Source organism: Staurois parvus, unplaced genomic scaffold (assembly GCF_062004578.1).
Source record: "Staurois parvus isolate SC_StPar_1 unplaced genomic scaffold, SC_StPar_1.0 ptg000634l, whole genome shotgun sequence".
NCBI lineage: Eukaryota > Metazoa > Chordata > Amphibia > Anura > Ranidae > Staurois > Staurois parvus.
This window is the reverse complement of record NW_028318430.1, coordinates 15,105,118-15,125,294: the sequence shown is the minus strand read 5'-3', so window position 1 is coordinate 15,125,294 and position 20,177 is coordinate 15,105,118. Positions and strand designations below refer to the sequence as shown.

Here is a 20,177-nt window from a genome sequence, read left to right as displayed (position 1 = left end):
GTGGCAGATGAGCTTGTCTGGATATTTCAAAAACTGCTGATCTACTGGGACTTTCACACACAACCATCTCTAGAGTTTACACAGAATGGTCTGAAAATTTTTTTCTTGTGGACAAAAATGCCTTGTTGATGTCAGAGGTCAGAGGAGAATGGGCAAAGTGGTTTGAGATGATAGAAAGGCAAGAGTAACTCAAATAACCACTCGTTACAGCCAAGGTATGCAGAGTACCTTTTCTGAACGCACAACATGTCAAACCTTGAGGCAGATGGGCTACAGCAGCCAAAGACCACACTGGTTAGGAAGGTGTACCTAATAAAGCGGCCAGTGAGTGTACATCTTTCATACTCAAGTTAGTTAGCATAGGCGTTGGGAAGAAGGAGGGGGGGGTTACAGTGTTCAGGCTAGTTAGGTATAAGATGGAATCTGAAGCATATAAACAAAATTATGACACCATATTTGATAAATGAGCGCCTATTATATTATTGTATGTCCACAAATGATAAAACAGTCCACACATGGCATGCATGGACTTGTTCTATTTTTAAGGCTTTACTTCCTTCCTAAAAAGAAGAAGTTATGACTGTGGCTGACAAAATATTAGCTAACTATACATAGATTACAAAGAGTTATTGTGTTAGAAAGTGAATGCAGGAAACTGACCATATAAAAAGCAGATATGATCAAATGTACTCACCATTTAAGTGAAACACTTCTGAACCTAGTTCTGAACTTTGCATTGAGCTGCGTGATATTGGAAATAGTATGCTCTCCTTCAAGATTTCTGGCATAACATACACGACTGAAGCATAGTACGCTCATTCTTTGAAGAAACTACACAATGAAATCAGAAATTATGGCAAAGGATTACTTTCCTCCTGTTATTGAAAGAAAAAGGATTTATTTTTACTACTATTACATCTACCCAAAAGGCATTTTATCGATAGCATGCCTACCTTTCATCATTCTCATGTTCACAGGTCTTACAGCTGTACTCCTTTATAATGTGTTTGCTTTAAAAACGGAGCTCCAAAACCTGCGAACTGAGCTGATATCATACAGGAAACCTGACATTCCACTTCCTCCCACTTTGCTGATGGATGACAACAGTAAAAGAGCAAGCGCAGAGACAAACCTCTCATGGGGAGAAAAGAAGGAGGTAAGTTTCAATCATCAATCATTAAATGGGACATGCAACATAGGACAACATAGTTCTATGGAGAAAGAACACTTGTTGTGTATATGTAGCTATTAGGACACCCCACCTCATCACCCAGTACCTCAAACTTTGCAGGACTGGTAAATAATCAGGTTGCCTACAGGTTAACATATATGGAGAGCTCTGTCAGAGAAAAAAATAATTTGCCAGGAAAAGTTCAACTATTAGATTGCTGTGCTTTCTTCTGGTTTCCAAACACTTTCCCTTTTCAATGCACCTGGGTTGCAGAACACTGCAAAACACGTTAAAGCACTATCATGCCTTTTGGTGCACTGCAAAAGAAAAATTTGGCGAGTCCATTTCATGCACTAACACAATGCACACTAATGCATTATATATTGCTTGTTAACACACATGCATTAAACGCACCATTCATTTTAATGAGCTGCCTAACTCATCAAAATGCAGCAAAACAAGGCACATTCACTCTTTTTGTAATGAAGCTGACCGCAATGCACGGTGATGCATTCCTGTACATTGTGGTGTGCTGAAATGCACATGTAGTGCAACAAGGTAGACCTAGCTATAACCTGCCATTTCATTCAGGCTTTCTAGTTGGCACTGAAACATTTTGTGCTTGCTGTGTCGCTTATCTAAAACATCAATCAGTATAAAATAATTTGTATTTTTAATTGCTTTGCATAATTTTGTGTTTATCATTAACAGACAGGTAAATCATTAGTTGTCCACGAAGAAGATGCCACCAATTTACTACTGAAAATTCGATCACGCAGATATGCATCTGAAGAAAAATGTAAATCCAGTAAATTATTTTTTTAATGTAGGATAAGTTTATGTTAAATACCTAATGACGCCAGCAGGGGCGGACTGACCATTTGGAAACTCGGGCACTGCCCGAGGGCCGGGGTCAGTAGGGGGCCCCATGAAATGCCCCTGGTACCTTTTTCATAGGTTTTTTGAGTTTGGGCAAGGACACAGGGGCCCCATGATCCCCTATTGCCCGGGGGCCCCATGAGTTGTCAGTCCGCCCCTGGACGCCAGTAAGTGCTACTTGAGTGCCAGAGAGTAAAAAGTTGCATCAAAGTGGCATCAAAGTCAATACTTTCCTATTGGGAAAAAAAAATAGCAAAAGGCATAAAACATTTATCAAAAACGCACTACACGTGTTTCTTCCGCATATCCATTTAAGTCTATTGAGCCAAAAATGCACCGTGTTACTTTTACAAAAGTCACTTTACAAAAATGCAGCAGCTGCAAAACGCATAGATGTGGACTAGAGTTGGGCTTAATGTTCGATTTGAACATAGGTTTGGCGAACACACAAATGGTAAGGCAGTTTGGCGGGCTATTCGCCCGCCACGCCCCAAAATGCACTGCGTCCTGACAGTGCATTGTTATTGGCCAAAGCAGTGTTTTGGTCAATCACAGAGCATGATAAGATCACAAGGGGATGGGTACACCCGGTTGACTTCACTGGGTGTCCCCACCCCTTAGATATTTAAGAGCTGTCAGGCCAGTGCAGCTGTCAGACAGCAGGAGCCAGCGTCAAGAGCGGAGCAGGGGCGGACTGACCATTTGGAAACTCGGGCACTGCCCGAGGGCCCGGGGTCAATAGGGGGCCCCATGAGATGCCCCTGGTACCTTTTTCATAGGTTTTTTGAGTTTGGGCAAGGACACAGGGGCCCCATGATCCCCTATTGCCCGGGGGCCCATGAGCTGTCAGTCTGCCCCTGGACGCCAGTAAGTGTTGCAGTCATGAGGCTCTACCTCTGCAGTCAGGGTAGTTCGAGTCTGTATTTAGCAGTGGTAGAATGTGTCCACATGAGAGAGCATTGTCCTCATAGTTGGAAGTCATCAGTGCATACAAAAACTTTGATGACTTGATGCACCTTAAATATTGGATGCACAATTCTATCAACTTCTGTATATATCATTGTCTTTTTTAACACTTTCAAACAATAAACCTGAAAGTACAATACAAGTCCCCAGTGGTTTCCAACGTAGAGTATTCCTAATCCTGGTGTACCTTCACATGTCAGTGGATACCTCATGGATTGCTTCCAATATCTACAATGGAAAACCACACTATGGCTGCTTAGTTTTAAATCAGTGCTAGTTGTAAGAAAGCCCTAGAAGTATATACAAAGATATTTTACCACTAGATTTGTAGAGAAAATACAAATTTAAGCTGAAAATAACATACTGTATAAAGCTGGCCATACACTGATTGAAATTTAGCTCTTTCAGCAGAGACCTGCCAAATTTTGTTCAGTTTGTGACTATTCCTGCTCAACAAAGTCCATCATTTAAAACCACTTTCTGCCAACAAGACATCATATGACCTTGATATTTGGAAGATACTTGCAGCTACAAGCATCATCCTGATATCTTTTTTTTCAGCCGACGATTCCATGCAATGTAAAAAACATCCTAGCAGCTCATTAGCTGTTGGATTGCTTTTACAGGCGGCAGGAGGGGACATCCGCCCCATGCGAACGGGGAGCTGGAGAACCAATCCCCCAGCAACGGATAGAGCTGGCCATGGACTAGATGGTCCCCAGCGATCTCTATGACCCAAGTCATGTCGTCACTTTCAGCACTGGTGGATGTAAACACTGCCTTTTTTTTTTGCTGGAAAGCTTGAGATCAATTTTTTTTTTTTTTAATCTCATGCTTTACAGCATATAGGAGAGATCTGGGGTCTTATAGACCCCATATTTCTCATAAAGAGGACCTGTCATGCCTTATTCCTATTGCAAGGGATTTTTACATTTCTTGTAATAGGAATAAAAGTGAAAAAAAAAATTGAAGAAACATTGTGAAAATAAAAAAGTAAATAATAATAATGAAAAATTAATTTTTAAAGTGTCCCCGTCAACTCGTGCTCACATGCAGAAGCAAATGCATACGTAGGTTGCGCCCACAGATGTAAAGAGCGTTTGAACCACCGTGAACGTTATAGCAAGAGCAATAATTATAGCGCTTGACCTCTCTCAGTTTAGACTCTAAACTGGAACTCTGTAAAAAATTTTAAAGCCTCGCCTATGGAGATTTTCAAGTACCATAGTTTGGCGCCATTCCATGAGTGTGCACAATTTTAAAGTGTGACATGGTATCTATTTACTCGTCGTAACATCTTTTATTTATTTATTTTTTTAAATGTGGCTTATATATTGTGTTTTTTTTTAACAAATCACTCATAAAGCATTTACCGCTTATTTAAGATTTATTTATTATTTATTAAACATTCATTAGTGTATTTTTTCCCAAAAAATTGTGTTTGAAAAAGTGCTGCGCAAATAATGTGTGACAGAAAAAATTGCAACAACCCCCATTTTATTCTCTATGGTCTCTGTAAAAATAATATATATAATGTTTGAGGGTTCTGGGTAATTGTTTTGCAAATAAATTATGATTTTTACATGTAAGAGAGAAATGCCAGAATTGGCCTGGGTGGAAAGTAGTTAACTGACTTCTGTTGAAGGGACATGTTGGAAAAATGTACCTAATCCAAGGCTGAAGCCAAGTAGCTGCGGCTGCTGATCACTGTTTTCTATCAGCCAGGGGTGCAGCTGTCAGCCTCCCGGTTTGTGAACAAAACAAAAATGAACATGTATGGCCAGCTTTAGTCTTCTACTGTAAATAAAATGAAATTGCAAGCAAATAGAGGTATGCATAGATGTTTAATACCCACCTTTGTGGCAAATCTTTGCTCTCCTGCAGAGCTACATGCACTACTGGTTTCCAATACTTCTGAATGAGTCACACTTGGCCCCCACAGGGGTTTCCGCAGGACACAGTTTGGTTTCCTGACCTCTGAGAATATAAGTATTAAAAGCTGAACACCATCCTTACCTTCAGTCCTTCACAGTTGTACAGGCCGCTCTTCTGTACTGAAATAGCTTACTCTGCTTTCACTGCACACTGTGAGTTTCCCATAGTGTGCATTAGAAGCTGCTGTGAGTCAAACAGAGCCCGTTTTAATTCCTTGCTAACCCTTTCCTTCAACAGCCTTACTGTCCCTGTCTCACTGCTTTCATTCATTTGATATCAGTTATATTAATCATGGAGGCTCAGCATTACATGTAGGTGTTGCCTAGAGCAGTCTGTATGCAAAACAGCCCTTCTAGACACACCCACTCTTTCAGACTGACACCCATCAATGCATTTTCATATTTGCATAACTCCTATCAAGAGACAGCCAACTTCATGTATCAGGGCTGATGGTTTTGGGGAAAGTAGTGTGCTGTAATGTTTTCAAGAAACTATGTACAGCACCCTGCTGGCCCCTCCTACCAGCCATGATCTGCCTGCATTGCATAGAGAAGCATAGCGATTCAGTGATGACTTCACAGGTCCTAAAATAAGATATGTAACAAAAACTGAAAGCTTTTCTTTAAAATTTAATTTTACATGTTGATGAGGAGGGAAAGGTCAGGAACTGGGGAAGGCAAAATATAAGCAGATTAACCACTTGCTGACCATGCTATAACAATATGATGGCTGCAGCGCGGTTGTCCTGTTCTGGGAGGGTATTTATTGATGTCCCCCCCAGAACTGTGCCCCCCTGCACAGCATACACCCAGCGCTGTCCTGTCTGTGATCACTGTGTCCTTTGGATGGTAGAGGGCCAATCACAGCAGCCCTTTACCACATGATCAGCTGTATCCAATTGGAGCTGATCACGATGTAAACACACTTGCCGGTTATCAGCAGTACTTTCCTCAGGCTGTCACAGCGTGAGGAAAGTACTGCCAATAAACGTCAAGTGTGAAAGGGAACATCTACACTGATAATCAGGGCACTGATTATCAATGCAGCCACAACAGTGCCCATCAGTGCTGCCTATCAATGCCAATCAGTGTCCATCAGTGCTGCCTATAAGTGCCCTTCAGTGCTGCCTATTAGTCCTCCTCAGCACTGCCTATTAGTACCCATCAGTGCCACCTATCAGTGCCCATCATTGCTGCATATCAGTGCCCATCAGTGTTAAAAGCCTATCAATGCCAAAGCCTGCTTTAAAGCCTATCAATGCCAATCAGTGTCCATCAGTGCCACCTATCAGTGCCCTACAGTGCTGCCTATAAGTGCCCTTCAGTGCTGCCTATTAGTCCCCCTCAGCGCTGCCTATTAGTACCCATCAGTGCCACCTATCAGTGCCCATCAATGGCTGCATATCAGTGCCCATCAGTTTTAAACTTCTGCTTTAAACCTTTTTTTTTAAGTTAGTAGCTTAATTTTTTATGATAGTGGCAAGATATTTGGAAATCTTTTCATTAGAGTTTTGAATTAGTCAGGAAAGGCCAGGGCTTATTTTTGCAACAAAGAAGGTCAATGTGGTTTTATTTAAAAGAAAGCAAAGCACAGAATCTATCAAAAAGCTCCTATACAGCCACAAAACACTACTTCCTCCCTAGGAAGTGAATAAACTATTGAATGTACTTTTTGTGATAAACTTCCCAATCAGCCCAATCTATCTCAAAAATTCAATAAACCAACATATTCCAAAAGGTGATGATCAAATCTAAACTAAAATAATAATAAACCACCCCTCTAATATATATTCCAAAATCATCAAATATAAATAATAAAATAACATAAATAAAATAAAATATAATAAATTAAAATATATATAAAAGTGTCCAAATCTCCAAAAAATAATAATAATAATAATAAGTGTCCAAATCTCCAAAAAAGTATGTAATATAAACAAATAAATGTCCAAAAAGTCCCAAGAAAAACAAAAACGTTCTTTATGTGTTCAGTGAAACAAAACGATTCTCCAAAAATGCCTTGTTATCCTCAAAAGTAAAAAGAAAAATATATCATAGTGTAATATCCTCAAACATATATATATGCTTCACACTATGCAAAACTCAAATCACACCAAAAATAGCGAAAAATCAATAAATAAAAATAAACGTGAGAACTCGTGATCACTCCAATCTCAAGTGAAAAATGATACTAGGTACCAATATCCTATATACTCCAGCCAAAGTAGATGCTAAATACCATTACCCTCTTATGGTATATTCAGGCATATACTGTTAGATAGGAAAGGCATTCCTCCATCACTCTTATCCCGGGGTATTCCTCATATGGACAAAGAGAAGGCTCAATCAGGCAGATTTCATAAAAAGATATAAATTTATTCCACACTTACATGTAAAAACACTTTATCCAGCTTTCTGTACTGCACATTTCAGTCTCTGGTTGAAAAAACGATCGTTTCCAACCTACAAAATGGCCGCGGCGACACTTCCGGTTAGCGTGCGTGCGTAATGACGTCACTCCCCTATTTTTGGAGAATCGTTTTGTTTCACTGAACACATAAAGAACGTTTTTGTTTTTCTTGGGACTTTTTGGACATTTATTTGTTTATATTACATACTTTTTTGGAGATTTGGACACTTATTATTATTATTATTATTTTTTGGAGATTTGGACACTTTTATATATATTTTAATTTATTATATTTTATTTTATTTATGTTATTTTATTATTTATATTTGATGATTTTGGAATATATATTAGAGGGGTGGTTTATTATTATTTTAGTTTAGATTTGATCATCACCTTTTGGAATATGTTGGTTTATTGAATTTTTGAGATAGATTGGGCTGATTGGGAAGTTTATCACAAAAAGTACATTCAAAAGCACAGAATCTGTTGTCGAGTTATAATGGATAGTTGATACACTGACATTAATGTGTAAGCTCTATGTCTCATTATGTAATGTAATAAAGTGCATTAGCGATGGCAATTTGTGACAGTGTATGTGCCCATGCATGCTTTGAGCCAGCCTGCTCCTAGGTAGAAAATGCGACCTACAGTTGCAAGAAAAAGTATGTGAACCCCTTGGGATTACGTGGAGTTTTGCATGAATTGGGCATAAACTGTGCTCTGAACGTCATCTAAGTCACAACAATAGAAGAACACAGTCTGCTGAACATAATACTACACAAACATTAGATGTTGCCATGGTTTAATTGCACATAACATGTAAACATTCACAGTGCAGGGAGGAAAAAGTATGTGAACCTTTGGACTTAATAACTGGTTGACCCTCCTTTGGCAGCAATAACCTCAACCAAACGTTTCCTGTAGTTGCAGATCAGACCTGCACAATGATCTGGAGTAATTTTGGACCACTCCTCTTCACAAAACTGTTTCAGTGTAGCAATATTCTTGGGATGTCTGGTGTGAATTGCTCTCTTAAGGTCATGCCACAGCATTTCAATCGGGTTGAGGTCAGGACTCTGACTGGGCCACTCCAGAAGGCGTATTCTGTGCTGTTGCAGCCATTGTTTTGTTGAATTACTTGTATGCTTTGAGTCATTGTCCTGTTGCATCACCCATCCTCTGCGGAGCTTCAGTTGGAGGACAGATGGTCGTACGTTTTCCTGCAAAATGTCTTGATAAACTCTGGAATTCATTTTCCCATCAATGACAACAATCCTTCCAGGCCCTGAGGCAGCAAAGCAGCCCCAAACCATGATGCTCCCTCCGTCATGTTTTACAGTGGGGATGAGGTTTTGATGTTGGTGTGCTGTGCCTTTTTTTCTCCACACAGTGTTGTGTGTTCTTCCCAAACAACTCAATCTTGGTTTCATCTGTCCACAGTATATTTTGCCAGTAGTGCTGTGGAACATCCAGGTGCTCTTTTGCAAACTTCAAACGTGCTGCAATAGTCTTTTTGGACAGCAATGGCTTCCTCCGTGGTGTCCTCCCATTGTACTCCATTCTTGTTTAATGTTTTCCTTTTTGTAGATGTGTCAAAAAAATGTTAGCATGTGCCAGAGATTTCTGTAGGTCTTTAGCTGACACTCTGGGATCCTTTTTTACCTCACACAGCATTCTGCGCTGTGCTCTTGCAGTCATTTCTATAGGATGACCACGCCTAGGGAGAGTAGCAACAGTGCTAAACTTTCTCCATTTGTAGACAGTCTGTCTTACCGTGGACACATGAACATCAAGGCTTTTGGAGATACTTTTGTAACCCTTTCCAGCTTCATGCAAGTCAACAATTCTTGATCGTAGGTCTTCTGAGAGCTCTTTTCTGCGAGGCATGGTTCACATCAGACAGTGCTTCTTGAAACCAGCAAACCCAAAACAGGTGTGTGTTTTTTAAGGGCAGGGCAGCTGTCAGCAACACATCCAATATCATCACACTGATTGGAGTCAAAGTTGGCTCACTCCTGGCTCCAATTAGCTCTGGGAGAAGTCATTAAGCTAGGGCTTCACATACTTTTTCCTCCCTGCACTGTGAATGTTTACATGTTATGTGCAATTAAACCATGGCAGCGTCTAATGTTTGTGTAGTATTATGTTCAGCAGACTGTGTTCTTCTATTGTTGTGACTTAGATGACGTTCAGAGCACAATTTATGCCCAATTCATGCAAAACACCACGTAATCCCAAGGGGTTCACATACTTTTTCTTGCAACTGTACGTTATTAAATTTAACTTGTAACAAAAATGAGTACATGGTAAATAATAAAGATTTGATAGCTATTGATATCAGTTACTGCTGCCACTCATAAAAAAAATTCTATAGCATTTATTAATGTTTCATTATACCATAATGAGCTTACTGTTCTTGTTAAAATCAATGTTTTCATTTCAGCTCACCCATCTTGCCTGCAACTTATACCAGACAAAACAAAAACTACTGAAAATGAAGGTACGAAATACATTTTTTTGCTATATTTTAATTAGGAAAAACAAAAGCTCTTCATTCAGCCAGAAATCCTGTGAGCACTCTTCATCTGCTGACCATTGTCAATTAGTATTGTTCTCAGCTATTTCTGTTGACTACAAATCCACCCCTTATGTTATGAGGAGTGGGAGATGTTATATAGTCCTAACCCACTCCCTTCCTAGGGTGACAACCCTGCAACTCCTAGATACTCCTAGATAGGTTGTCATCCTAGGACAGGAAGTGTGTTCCTATCAGGATCACTAGGTGAAAATAAAGAAGAAAAAAGTGTGGAAAAAATAAAGTAAATTCAGCAACTAAGGAAAGGTAAGATGCAATACATTACATTTTTATTCTTGGGTTTAGGTATGCTTTAAGTGCCAAATGTTTTATTTGTTTAGTGAAGAATGGGGATGAGCTAAAGTTTCTAACAGGTGTTTATTGCTGCTTATGATTGCTTTGGGAAGATTTAACCTGTTTGTTCTAATGACCATTGTCACCATGGTATAAAGTGATGCAAATTTAAAACTGTTACAATTGTCATCAGAACAGAAAGTGATAGGAAATCCAACATTTCATGGTTGCCAGAACAAGGCTAGAAGAGAAATCTTCCAATGAAGATACATGTTACAGTGATAACTAAGAAGGCATTTACTCTAACCTTGGACAGATTTCCTCTACCCCCAATCTCACTCCCCATTGTGCCTCTATGGCAGGAAGAAAACATAGATAATGAAAAAACCTTACTGTAGTTTACCATCTCATTAACTCGGTCTCATAGAGAGCATATCATATCAGGCCAGCGGTCTCAAGACCGGCAGTTAGTGTGTACTGGTAAGCGGTAAGTGGACTTGACACGCTACCCAATCAACTAACACTCAGAGAGTGGTAAAGTGACTCCTGTCTGAGAATGGTGGCCCATTCAGTGGAACAGCAACAACATCAAAAGCACAAGACATATGCATCCAAAACCTGATGTATAGTGATACATAGCCACAATAGGACCAGGTTTGGCAATATTAGCATATAGAAGTCCATATAAAGCAACAGGACATCAATGAGGGTTATGTACTCCTGTTCATATGGGGTGGTGGACTGACATGATGGAATGATGATGATAGATAGGGCAGACTGAAGAAGTCCACAACCTGGGCTTGATAGTCAATGGTGAGCTGTATGATGATTACACCAGTGTGTCCAATGCCCTAAGCATATGTATCTGTGAGTCATGTACAGTCAATTACATATTACGTGGGCAACACTAAACGTCAACTTCGCATCAGGGTGGGTGAACACCTTAAAAGTATCAGGCTAAATGAAGATACACCATTAGCCCAACATTTTGTTGAATTTCATGGTGGTCAAACAACAGGTTTGAGAGTTAAAGGCTTTTAAGCCCTTAAACTATTCCATAGAAGAGGGGATTTCAATACGGTGTTATTGAGAAAAGAAAGGCGTTGGATTTTTAAACTCCAAACTATGATTCAATAACGAAATGAGCTTAAAAGTGTTTAATGAACCATAAACTCCTGTGGCTTTCCCCTTTGTCTTCTCTTTTTTATTTTCCTTTTTCCTCTTTTCTATCTTTTTCTTTTCTCCCCCCTTTTTTTTTTTATTTTTTTCCCCTTCTTTTATCTCTTCACTAGGAGTTTATTATTAAAGTTATATTGCTTTTGCTTTCCTCTACCGCTCCCCCTTAATAAGTCAGATTCTAAAGTGCTCCTATATTACCCGAAAAAATACCTTTACTAATGCCACATACTTTTGTGTCCAGCTTTGAACCCAACGTGACATTGAATGAATGGTGTACTTAGGCTCTGTAGTCAGTCTATGAGTGAGATATGCAGAATCCATATGTCACTTAGTTTGCCTTCCCTTTTTTAACACTTATTTGTATATTTTATGACTGCTGTTCTTTTAAATGTGGGACGGCCCCCAGCCACTACAGTTGGCTGAAAGGGCCGTCAGTCCCTTTAAGAGGCTGGTGGTGTGTACATCCCGACGTCCTGATGAAGCTCACAGTCACGTGGGCGAAATACATTGACGTGGGCAGCGTCAACGAGCCACGGGCCCCACTCCCACTGGCGGTGATGTCCTTAGCCGCCCAATGCTAGGATACCATATGGCAGAAATCCCCGCTCACTAACAACACATGGATCTCCTAATAGAGCTACCTGTTGTCAGCACGACATTTTGGAAGTTTTGGCTTGCTAACAGAGACTGTTAACGGAAGGCACAGACCGGTAGAAGTATTACAACTTCCTTCAAACTCTTCATATCCCCTAAGTGGAGGACCGGACATCATCGAGGAGTGGTTGATCTATACGCCGGAGTGATGAGAGCCTGCGGGCACACTTTATGTGGCAGCTGTCGCCATTTGTGCAAATCATTATCACTAGACCTGATCATATTGTCATTGGCTGCACTCTACTGTAAGGGTCGTATTATACTCATACCCTGCAGGAGACTTCTAATTACCATTCTGGTGTATAATTGACTGTACATGACTCACAGCTACATATGCTTAGAGCATTGGCTGCATCTGGACACACTGGTGCATTCATCATACAGCTCACCATTGACTATCACGCCCATATTGTGGGCTTCTTCAGCCTGCCCTATCTACCATCAGCATTCCATCATGTCAGTCCACCACCCCATATGAACAGGTGTACATAACCCTCATTGAAGTCCTGTTGCTTTATATGGACTTCTATATGCTAATATTTCCGAACCTGGCCCTGTTGTGGCTATGTATCACTATACATCAGGTTTTGGATGCATATGTCTTGTGCTTTTGATGTTGTTGCTGTTCCACTGAACGGGCCACCATTCTCAGACAGGAATCACTGTACCACTCTCTGAGTGTTAGTTGATTGGGTAGCGTGTCAAGTCCACTTACCGCTTACCAGTACACACTGACTGCCGGTCTTGAGACCGCTGGCCTGATATGATATGCTTTCTATGAGACCGAGTTAATGCAAAGCAGTGGATGTGAGTGGATGTGCGGTTCCCAGGTTTGTATTTTAAGTTGATAATGTTATCTAACCTTATTTTAACGGTGATTGGAGGATTGTTCGCCACTTGGCCTAATTTTCCTCAATTTTGATCTCAATAAAGTTGTTGGTTTGGTTACACCATGGTTGGTTCTCCTTTAAGCCTCTTTCTAGGTGGCCTACTTTAGTCCCCAACTCATGACATGACCCCACTTAAATTTATGGTGAGTCGGTGACCTATCCCAGCTCTCTGAAATCTCCCCGCTATGGGTGATGTATACCTTTGTATAAGCCTTTTTAAATGTATAAATACTGTATAAGGAGGGACTGGGGGGAATCCTAATAACAGAGAATGCATTAACGTAAAAAAATGTAACAGTTCTACACTCCCAGTCATTTATCGGCCTCCAGTAAAAACAGGAAACCTTCACAGTGACATTACAGCCTTACAGTGGTGGGAACATTTCTGCTTTGAGAGATTAACAACATAATCACCCATCACTGAAAAGTGTACTATTTTATTGATTTAAGAGTGGAGATTCACATTCCTACAAATGGGTATTCCTGTTCTCCTTAACTTGCTTGGTAGAATTTCTGCAATAATATTTTATGATCCCTGGTGGTCCTGTCCAGCGATTATACCTGTTTGGTTAGCCATATTTCAGCTAAGCCATTTGGTTACAGGTAGGATCTGGCCTGAGATTCCAGAGGTAGCGCTTTTTTCAATAATTCACGGGTCATTCAAATCTATTAAAAAGGGAGTATTTAGATTTCTGCTATTAGCAGGAAGGGCCCTGATACCCAAACATTGGAAATCCTCAACAATGCCCACAATAAGGGAATTGGTGGAGGAATTATTAGCTATAACAAATGACAAATATGCCAGGTTTAGGGAAATATGGTGTTCCTGGGCTCTCCATGTCCACTACTGCTTTTTATGAGATAATAAGCTCTGGTATTTTCGTATTTGAAGTTATGCTTGGCTAGTCTAGTCTGTCAGAATTAAAGATACATTAGACAATACTTATGTCACCATATAGGTGATGGTGGGTAGATATCACTTCTTGGACGCCTTCCTTTTTTTTTCTCTCTCTCTCTTCTTTTTTTTCTTTTTGTTTTTGTTGATTAAGTTAACTGCTTTCGTGCCACCCTATAGCAGAAATACTGCTACAGGGTGGCACCGGTGCGCAAAATCATGGATACATACGTAATTTTGCAGTTCAGGGGTGCCCGCGAGCCCTACCCATGCCGCCGTTTGCGCCCTCGGCTGTCAATCACCGGGTCACGCCCAGTGATTCCCCGCCAGCACCCAGCGATTTCTGAGGATTTCCGATGGGGGAGAGACCTGTATGTAAACAATACAGATCTCTCCACTGTCAACTTCTGCACACTGCTTTGTATGGCTCTGCATAGCAGAGCCATACTAAGTAGTGTGCTTACAGTGAAACAGACACACAGCACACATAGCTAAACAGCACACAGTTAACCCTTTGATCGCCCCAGATGTTAATCCCTTCCTGCGTAATTAGTACAGTGTTGGTGCCCCCGCCAGTGTCAGAATGCCCACCGCAGTCCCGCTATAAGTTGCTGATCGCCGCCATTACTAGTAAAATAAAATTCCAGTATATATACCGCCATTTGTAAACACTACAATTTTCACCCAAACCAATTAATTTATACATATTAGGATTTTTTTAGCAAAGACATACAGTTGTGTTCAAAATAATAGCAGTCAGACATCACTAACCTGATCAATCATTGTTTTTGGTAGAAATGATATTTCTACATGGCAAATAATTTACTAGCAGGTGTAGTAGAGTAATAGAAATCCAACAGACCCAACAGTCATGACATGCATGCTGCTGATTCTGTGTAATTGAATCACTAATTGAAAGGGGCATGTTCAAAATAATAGCAGTGTGGAGTCCTATTAGTGAGGTCATTCATTCTTTGAAAAACAGGTGGCAATTATTGCCCTTATTTAAGGAAGGAAGGCTGCAAATGTTGTACATGCTGGTTACAGTGAATTTCTCTCTAAAATTCTGAGAAAAATGGGTCGTTCCAGACATTGTTCAGAAGAACTGCGTACCTTGATTAAAAAGTTGATGGGACAGGGGAAAACATATAAAGAAGTGCAGAAAATGATAGGCTGCTCAGCTAAAATGATCGCAAATGCTTTAAAATGGCAACCAAAACCTGAAAGACGTGGAAGAAAGCGAAAAACTACCATTCGAATGGATAGAAGAATAGCCAAAATGGCAAGGACTCAGCCAACAATCAGCTCCAGCAAGATCAAAGAAGGTCTAAAGTTACCTGTGAGTACTGTTACAATTAGAAGATGCCTATGTGAAGCCAAGCTATCTGCAAGAAGCCCCCGCAAAGTCCCACTGTTGAAAAAAAGACATGTGCTGAAGAGGTTACAATTTGCCAAAGAGCACATTGACTGGCCTAAAGAGAAATGGCGCAACATTTTGTGGACTGATGAAAGTAAGATTGTTCTTTTTGGGTCTAGTGGCCGGAGACAGTTTCAGACGACCCCCAAACACTGAATTCAAGCCACAGTACACTGTGAAGACAGTGAAGCATGGTTGCGCAAGCATCATGATATGGGGATGTTTCTCATACTACGATGTTGGGCCTATTTATCGCATACCAGGGATCATGGATCAGTTTGAATACATCAGAATACTTGAAGAGGTCATGCTGCCTTATGCTGAAGAGGAAATGCCCTTGAAATGGGTGTTCCAACAAGACAACGACCCCAAACACACCAGTAAACGTGCAACATCTTGGTTCCAGACCAACAAGATTGACGTTATGGTGTGGCCAGCCCAATCCCCGGATCTTAATCCAATAGAAAACTTGTGGGGTGACATCAAAAATGCAGTTTCTGAGGCAAAACCAAGAAATAGAGAAGAACTGTGTAATGTAGTCCAATCATCCTGGGCTGGAATACCTGTTCACAGGTGCCAGAAGTTGGTTGACTCCATACAACACAGATGTACAGCAGTTCTCAGAAACAGTGCTTATACAACTAAATATTAATTAAGTGATTCAAAGGAAAGCAAAATCTTCAAACATTTTTCAGTTTATATAGTGAATGTTTGAGTTTGTAAAGAAGAATACAAACACTGCTATTTTGTTGAACAGTCTAATATTCACTTTTCTTCAATTTTTTTAGAGGAACAACACAAATTTGATAGATTTTTCTTCATGTTTTGATTTGGAATAGAATGTGTCGTGTTCCCAATGCATTTGTGTGTATGGAAACAAAAGCTATTAGAAGGATTTTCAGCTTTATTCACTTTTTTCAACACACTGCTATTATTTTGAACGCAACTGTACAAAGATATAGCAGAATACATTTTGGTCTAAACGAAATTTGATTTTTTACATTTTTTTACTGGACATGTTTAATAGCAAAAAGTAAAAAATTTTTTTTTTCTCAAAATTGTCGGCCTTTTTTTTTAATGCGCAAAAATTAAAAAACACGCAGGCGATCAAACCCCACCAAAAGAAAGTTCTGTTTGTGGGAAAAAAAGAGTGTAAATTTCCTTTGGGTGCAGCATTGCATGACCGCGAAATTGTCATTGAAAGTAACGCAGTGCCGTAACGCAAAAAATGGCCTGGTTAGGAAGGTGGGTAAATCCTCTGGAGGGCAAGTGGTTAATTATGGAAAACGATGGTCTTATTTGTAAACATCCTGTCATCGCACAGTTGTATAAATATGTGCCTACTAGCAGTTGCAGGATAGGTATATTTCTTATTACTTCTAATTTCTAGTGTATTTCATGTAAACTTGGTAATGGATGTTAAGTGTTTTTATTGCTGATATAGGGCAATACCTCTCCATGAAAATATATTATCTATAACTTTCTTTGATCCCTTTAGAGAAACAATATAATCAATTTTAAGAGTAACCTTTTGGATATTAATGAGTAACTAATCCCAACAAAAATGTCATAAACCTTCAATTTACCAGTCCTTATATGTGGTGGCTACATTTGTTTTCTAAACCCAGATCCCCAACCCAAAACTCTTTGGAACTGTTTACTAGATAATAATGTTAGAACCTAAATCACATTGTGTGCCTCCTAGAAATACATCCTCATTCAGTTATAGCCCTTGTAAAACTGCCAGTCTTTGGGCATGGTATAGGCTTCTAATCTCTCCCCATGCCTCATGTAGTGAAGATGAACAAAGGCAGACATGTTTGAAGTCCAGCCTGCGTGGCAACCATGGCTCTCTCCATTGCTATAATGGAGAACTAACAATAGCCAGCATGTTATTTGCAAACTTACCAAATGCAAATAAAACACAACAATCTGAAAATTAATTCAGCCATCACATTTAATGACTAGTAAGCTGCAATATATTACATTTTTGTTTTTGGGTTTAGATACACTTTAAGGCCTGGTTCATATCTATGCAGTTTCCGGCAGCTGCGTTTGCTCAGGCACAGCAGCCCATTCATTTGAATGGGCTGCTGTACCTCCTGAAAATGCAGGGAAAAGGTGGATTAGGATTAATGGTACCACCACACATCTCCTAAGCAGCAGCATATTTTTCTCTGTCAGTGCGGGGAAAGAGTCTGATTACATACCTTCCTGCACCCGCTCAGATGTAAACCTAGAAAGAAAACGCAGCAGCGCTGATCTGAGTGTAGTAAATACCATAAAACCATTTAATAAAAATATAAGAGCAACTCAACAAACTTGCACTCTATTACAGAGGAGCTTCAAATCTGACAGTTGGCAGCTATTATAATATCTGTTGAATGTAAGTTTAAGGACTTTCATTATGGATTTTAATGATTTAGAGGACTTTTTTATTGTATAACTATTTATGTCAGCACCCTCCCTTACTGATTTCCTGAGCGCCACTGGTCTCCCCTTTTTCTTGTCAGATGTAAACCTAGCCTTAGATATCATTTGCGTATATCTGGTAAAATAAATAGCAGTCTCTGTTGGAAAAATTGGCAACCTCAAGTTTTTTCCTTGACCTATTTCTAGCTGTGTTTGGAATTTGAGCTATACCTCTATTTATCCCAGAAAAAAATTATAATTGCCTTACCAATGTAGGAATACTAAAAGACAAATGTGCTCCCATGCTACCTGCTTTAAAAAACAATACATCAATATATTCACAAAACAATTACCAAGCTGCAAGGATTCAATCAGTGCATAAATTAAAGAAGGATGCCATGCTATCAATATACTTGATATATGTGCAAAAGTATAAAAGCCATAAAGTGCAATCAATCGTAAATAAAATAAAAAACCATGAAGTGCATTTCATCATAAACAAATAGAAAACATGACTTTCCCAAGAAAAAATATGTGTTTACTTTAAATGTTGGTTCCTCTGTGGGGGGGGTCCTTTGAAGAAGTCATGTGACCCGTAACAAAACGCATATGGCAGAGCCGGGAGCCATACTGATTGGAAGTAGAGGTGATAGATCTAATAATGTGACAGATCATCCTGATTATGTGTAAGTAAAGCCTGAACCAAGCTGTGCTGTGTCAGCGGAAGCTGTGCTCTGCTGTATCAGCCAGAGCTGAGTTGTGTCTTATGCAATTATACTCTAGTACACCAAATGTGATTTTTTTAAAAGTAATTTTATTAAATGCTGGAAGCCGTTAGAAATGTGATGAGGTCTTGTTTATGTTTTCTCTAAGCTGTATGACTGCCCCCATGTAGGAACCAACAGTTAAAGGAGATATTACCCAAAATACCCGTAAAGGGGAAATGCAGTGGTGGTGATCACATAAGAGGTGACATTTATGGAGAAGACGCGCAGAAATTTATGTGATACAGTATATCACTGTGGTGTACACATGGATAAATTGGATGGATATGAACTTATATATGAACTTATATAAGAGACTGTGACCTGAGAGTAAAATTACATATGTTGTGACATTGTATTTATGTGTTTGGATACGTTCTATGATTTTAAACATATTTATTCTTGGTAAAGTTATGTTTTTTATTTGTTTATGATTGAATGCAATTCATGTTTTTTTATTTTTATTTATGATTGAATGCATTTTATAAATGTTATACTTTTGCACATATATCAAGTTTATCCATAACGCGGCATCCTGTGAAAATAAGAGAAGGTTATGAACCTTCCAGTTTGGTTAACGCAAAAGACTTTATTCTTTGAGACGTAGGTATTTGTCTGAAGATGTATTCTGCCTATTGCAGCATTTACATTACATTTAGAAAAGCTGTATTAGTCTACCCCCCTTTCTCTTTTTTGTTCTCTTTTAATGTTCCAGTTTTTCAGAAAAAGCTGTAATCATTTCCTTTATTTGCAAGTTATGACGCAATCTATGCTCAAAAATCCTAAAACAATAATATTTGCTGTTGCAATACATCATTGGCAACTTTAGTTAAATAAAGCTCACTGTGTAATGGCTTGGTAAAACCGCAATGCAAGGTTATTACTTTAAGTTTCATTTGTGTCCATTAAATAAAATATGCACACTCATAAATTCAATTAAATATCTGTAGGATGCATTCAATTGAATTACTTTATTTGAGTGCTTGATTGAATTAATTCTTATTCTGCGTCTTGACTAATGTTTTCATGGGGTCATTGTAGTTGTTTTGTTTTCAGTGGGTAATTTGTGCCTGCTGAATAACAAATATAAATTTTAACAATCCTTGCATGTTACATCAGCTTAGTGCTAGGCTATATGTGTGATGAAGGAACTCCGGTAGGAGAGCTTGCGTGATGGAGGACATGAATAAATCAGATTCCACATAAATGTTGGACATGTCATGGCCCTTGGTTTCTTAGATTTAAGGCCAGAAAAATTGCAAAGGAAAATGGTCTTTTTAATTTCTGTGTGATTAAGGCCACTTGCCTGGATCTTAGTATTGCCCTATCGAGGTAAGCTGAACTCCTGTTTTACCTTCCATCCAACACAGTTGTACAGGTTCATTTCTTGTACTGAAAAGATTTACTCTGATTTCACTGCACACTGTAAGCTTCTCACAGTGTGCATTAGAAGCTGTAGCAAATCATATAGAGCCCACCTCATTTTCTGGCTGGAAGTCATCCAACATTATCTAGAACTTTTCTCCCCAGCCTTACTGTCCCTGGTCCATCCATTTTATTCATTGGATTTTAGCTACTTCAGTCAAGGAGGCTCAGCATTACATGTGGGTGTTACCGAAGCTTTCTGTTTTTAGGAAGCTATGTAAAGCACCCTGCCAACAAGATCTGCCTGAATTGCATAGAGAAACACAAAGAACTAGTAATGGCCCTCTGTTTCCTCTTGTACCAAATTGTACC

The 20,177-nt window shown here is 39.4% G+C and overlaps 1 protein-coding gene across 1 annotated transcript in view; it reads left to right on the top strand.

The window, feature by feature from the left end:
• Positions 1–759: 759 nt before the first annotated feature.
• Positions 760–20,177, top strand: part of TNFSF13B (TNF superfamily member 13b) — a 45,879-nt gene continuing 26,461 nt past the window's right edge. Inside the window, exons 1-3 of the mRNA XM_089693450.1 lie at positions 760–1,156; positions 1,883–1,970; positions 9,804–9,860. Of these exons, the coding sequence (XP_089549576.1) occupies positions 839–1,156; positions 1,883–1,970; positions 9,804–9,860 (463 nt within the window). The 5' untranslated portion in view covers positions 760–838. The remainder of the gene's footprint in view (positions 1,157–1,882; positions 1,971–9,803; positions 9,861–20,177) is intronic.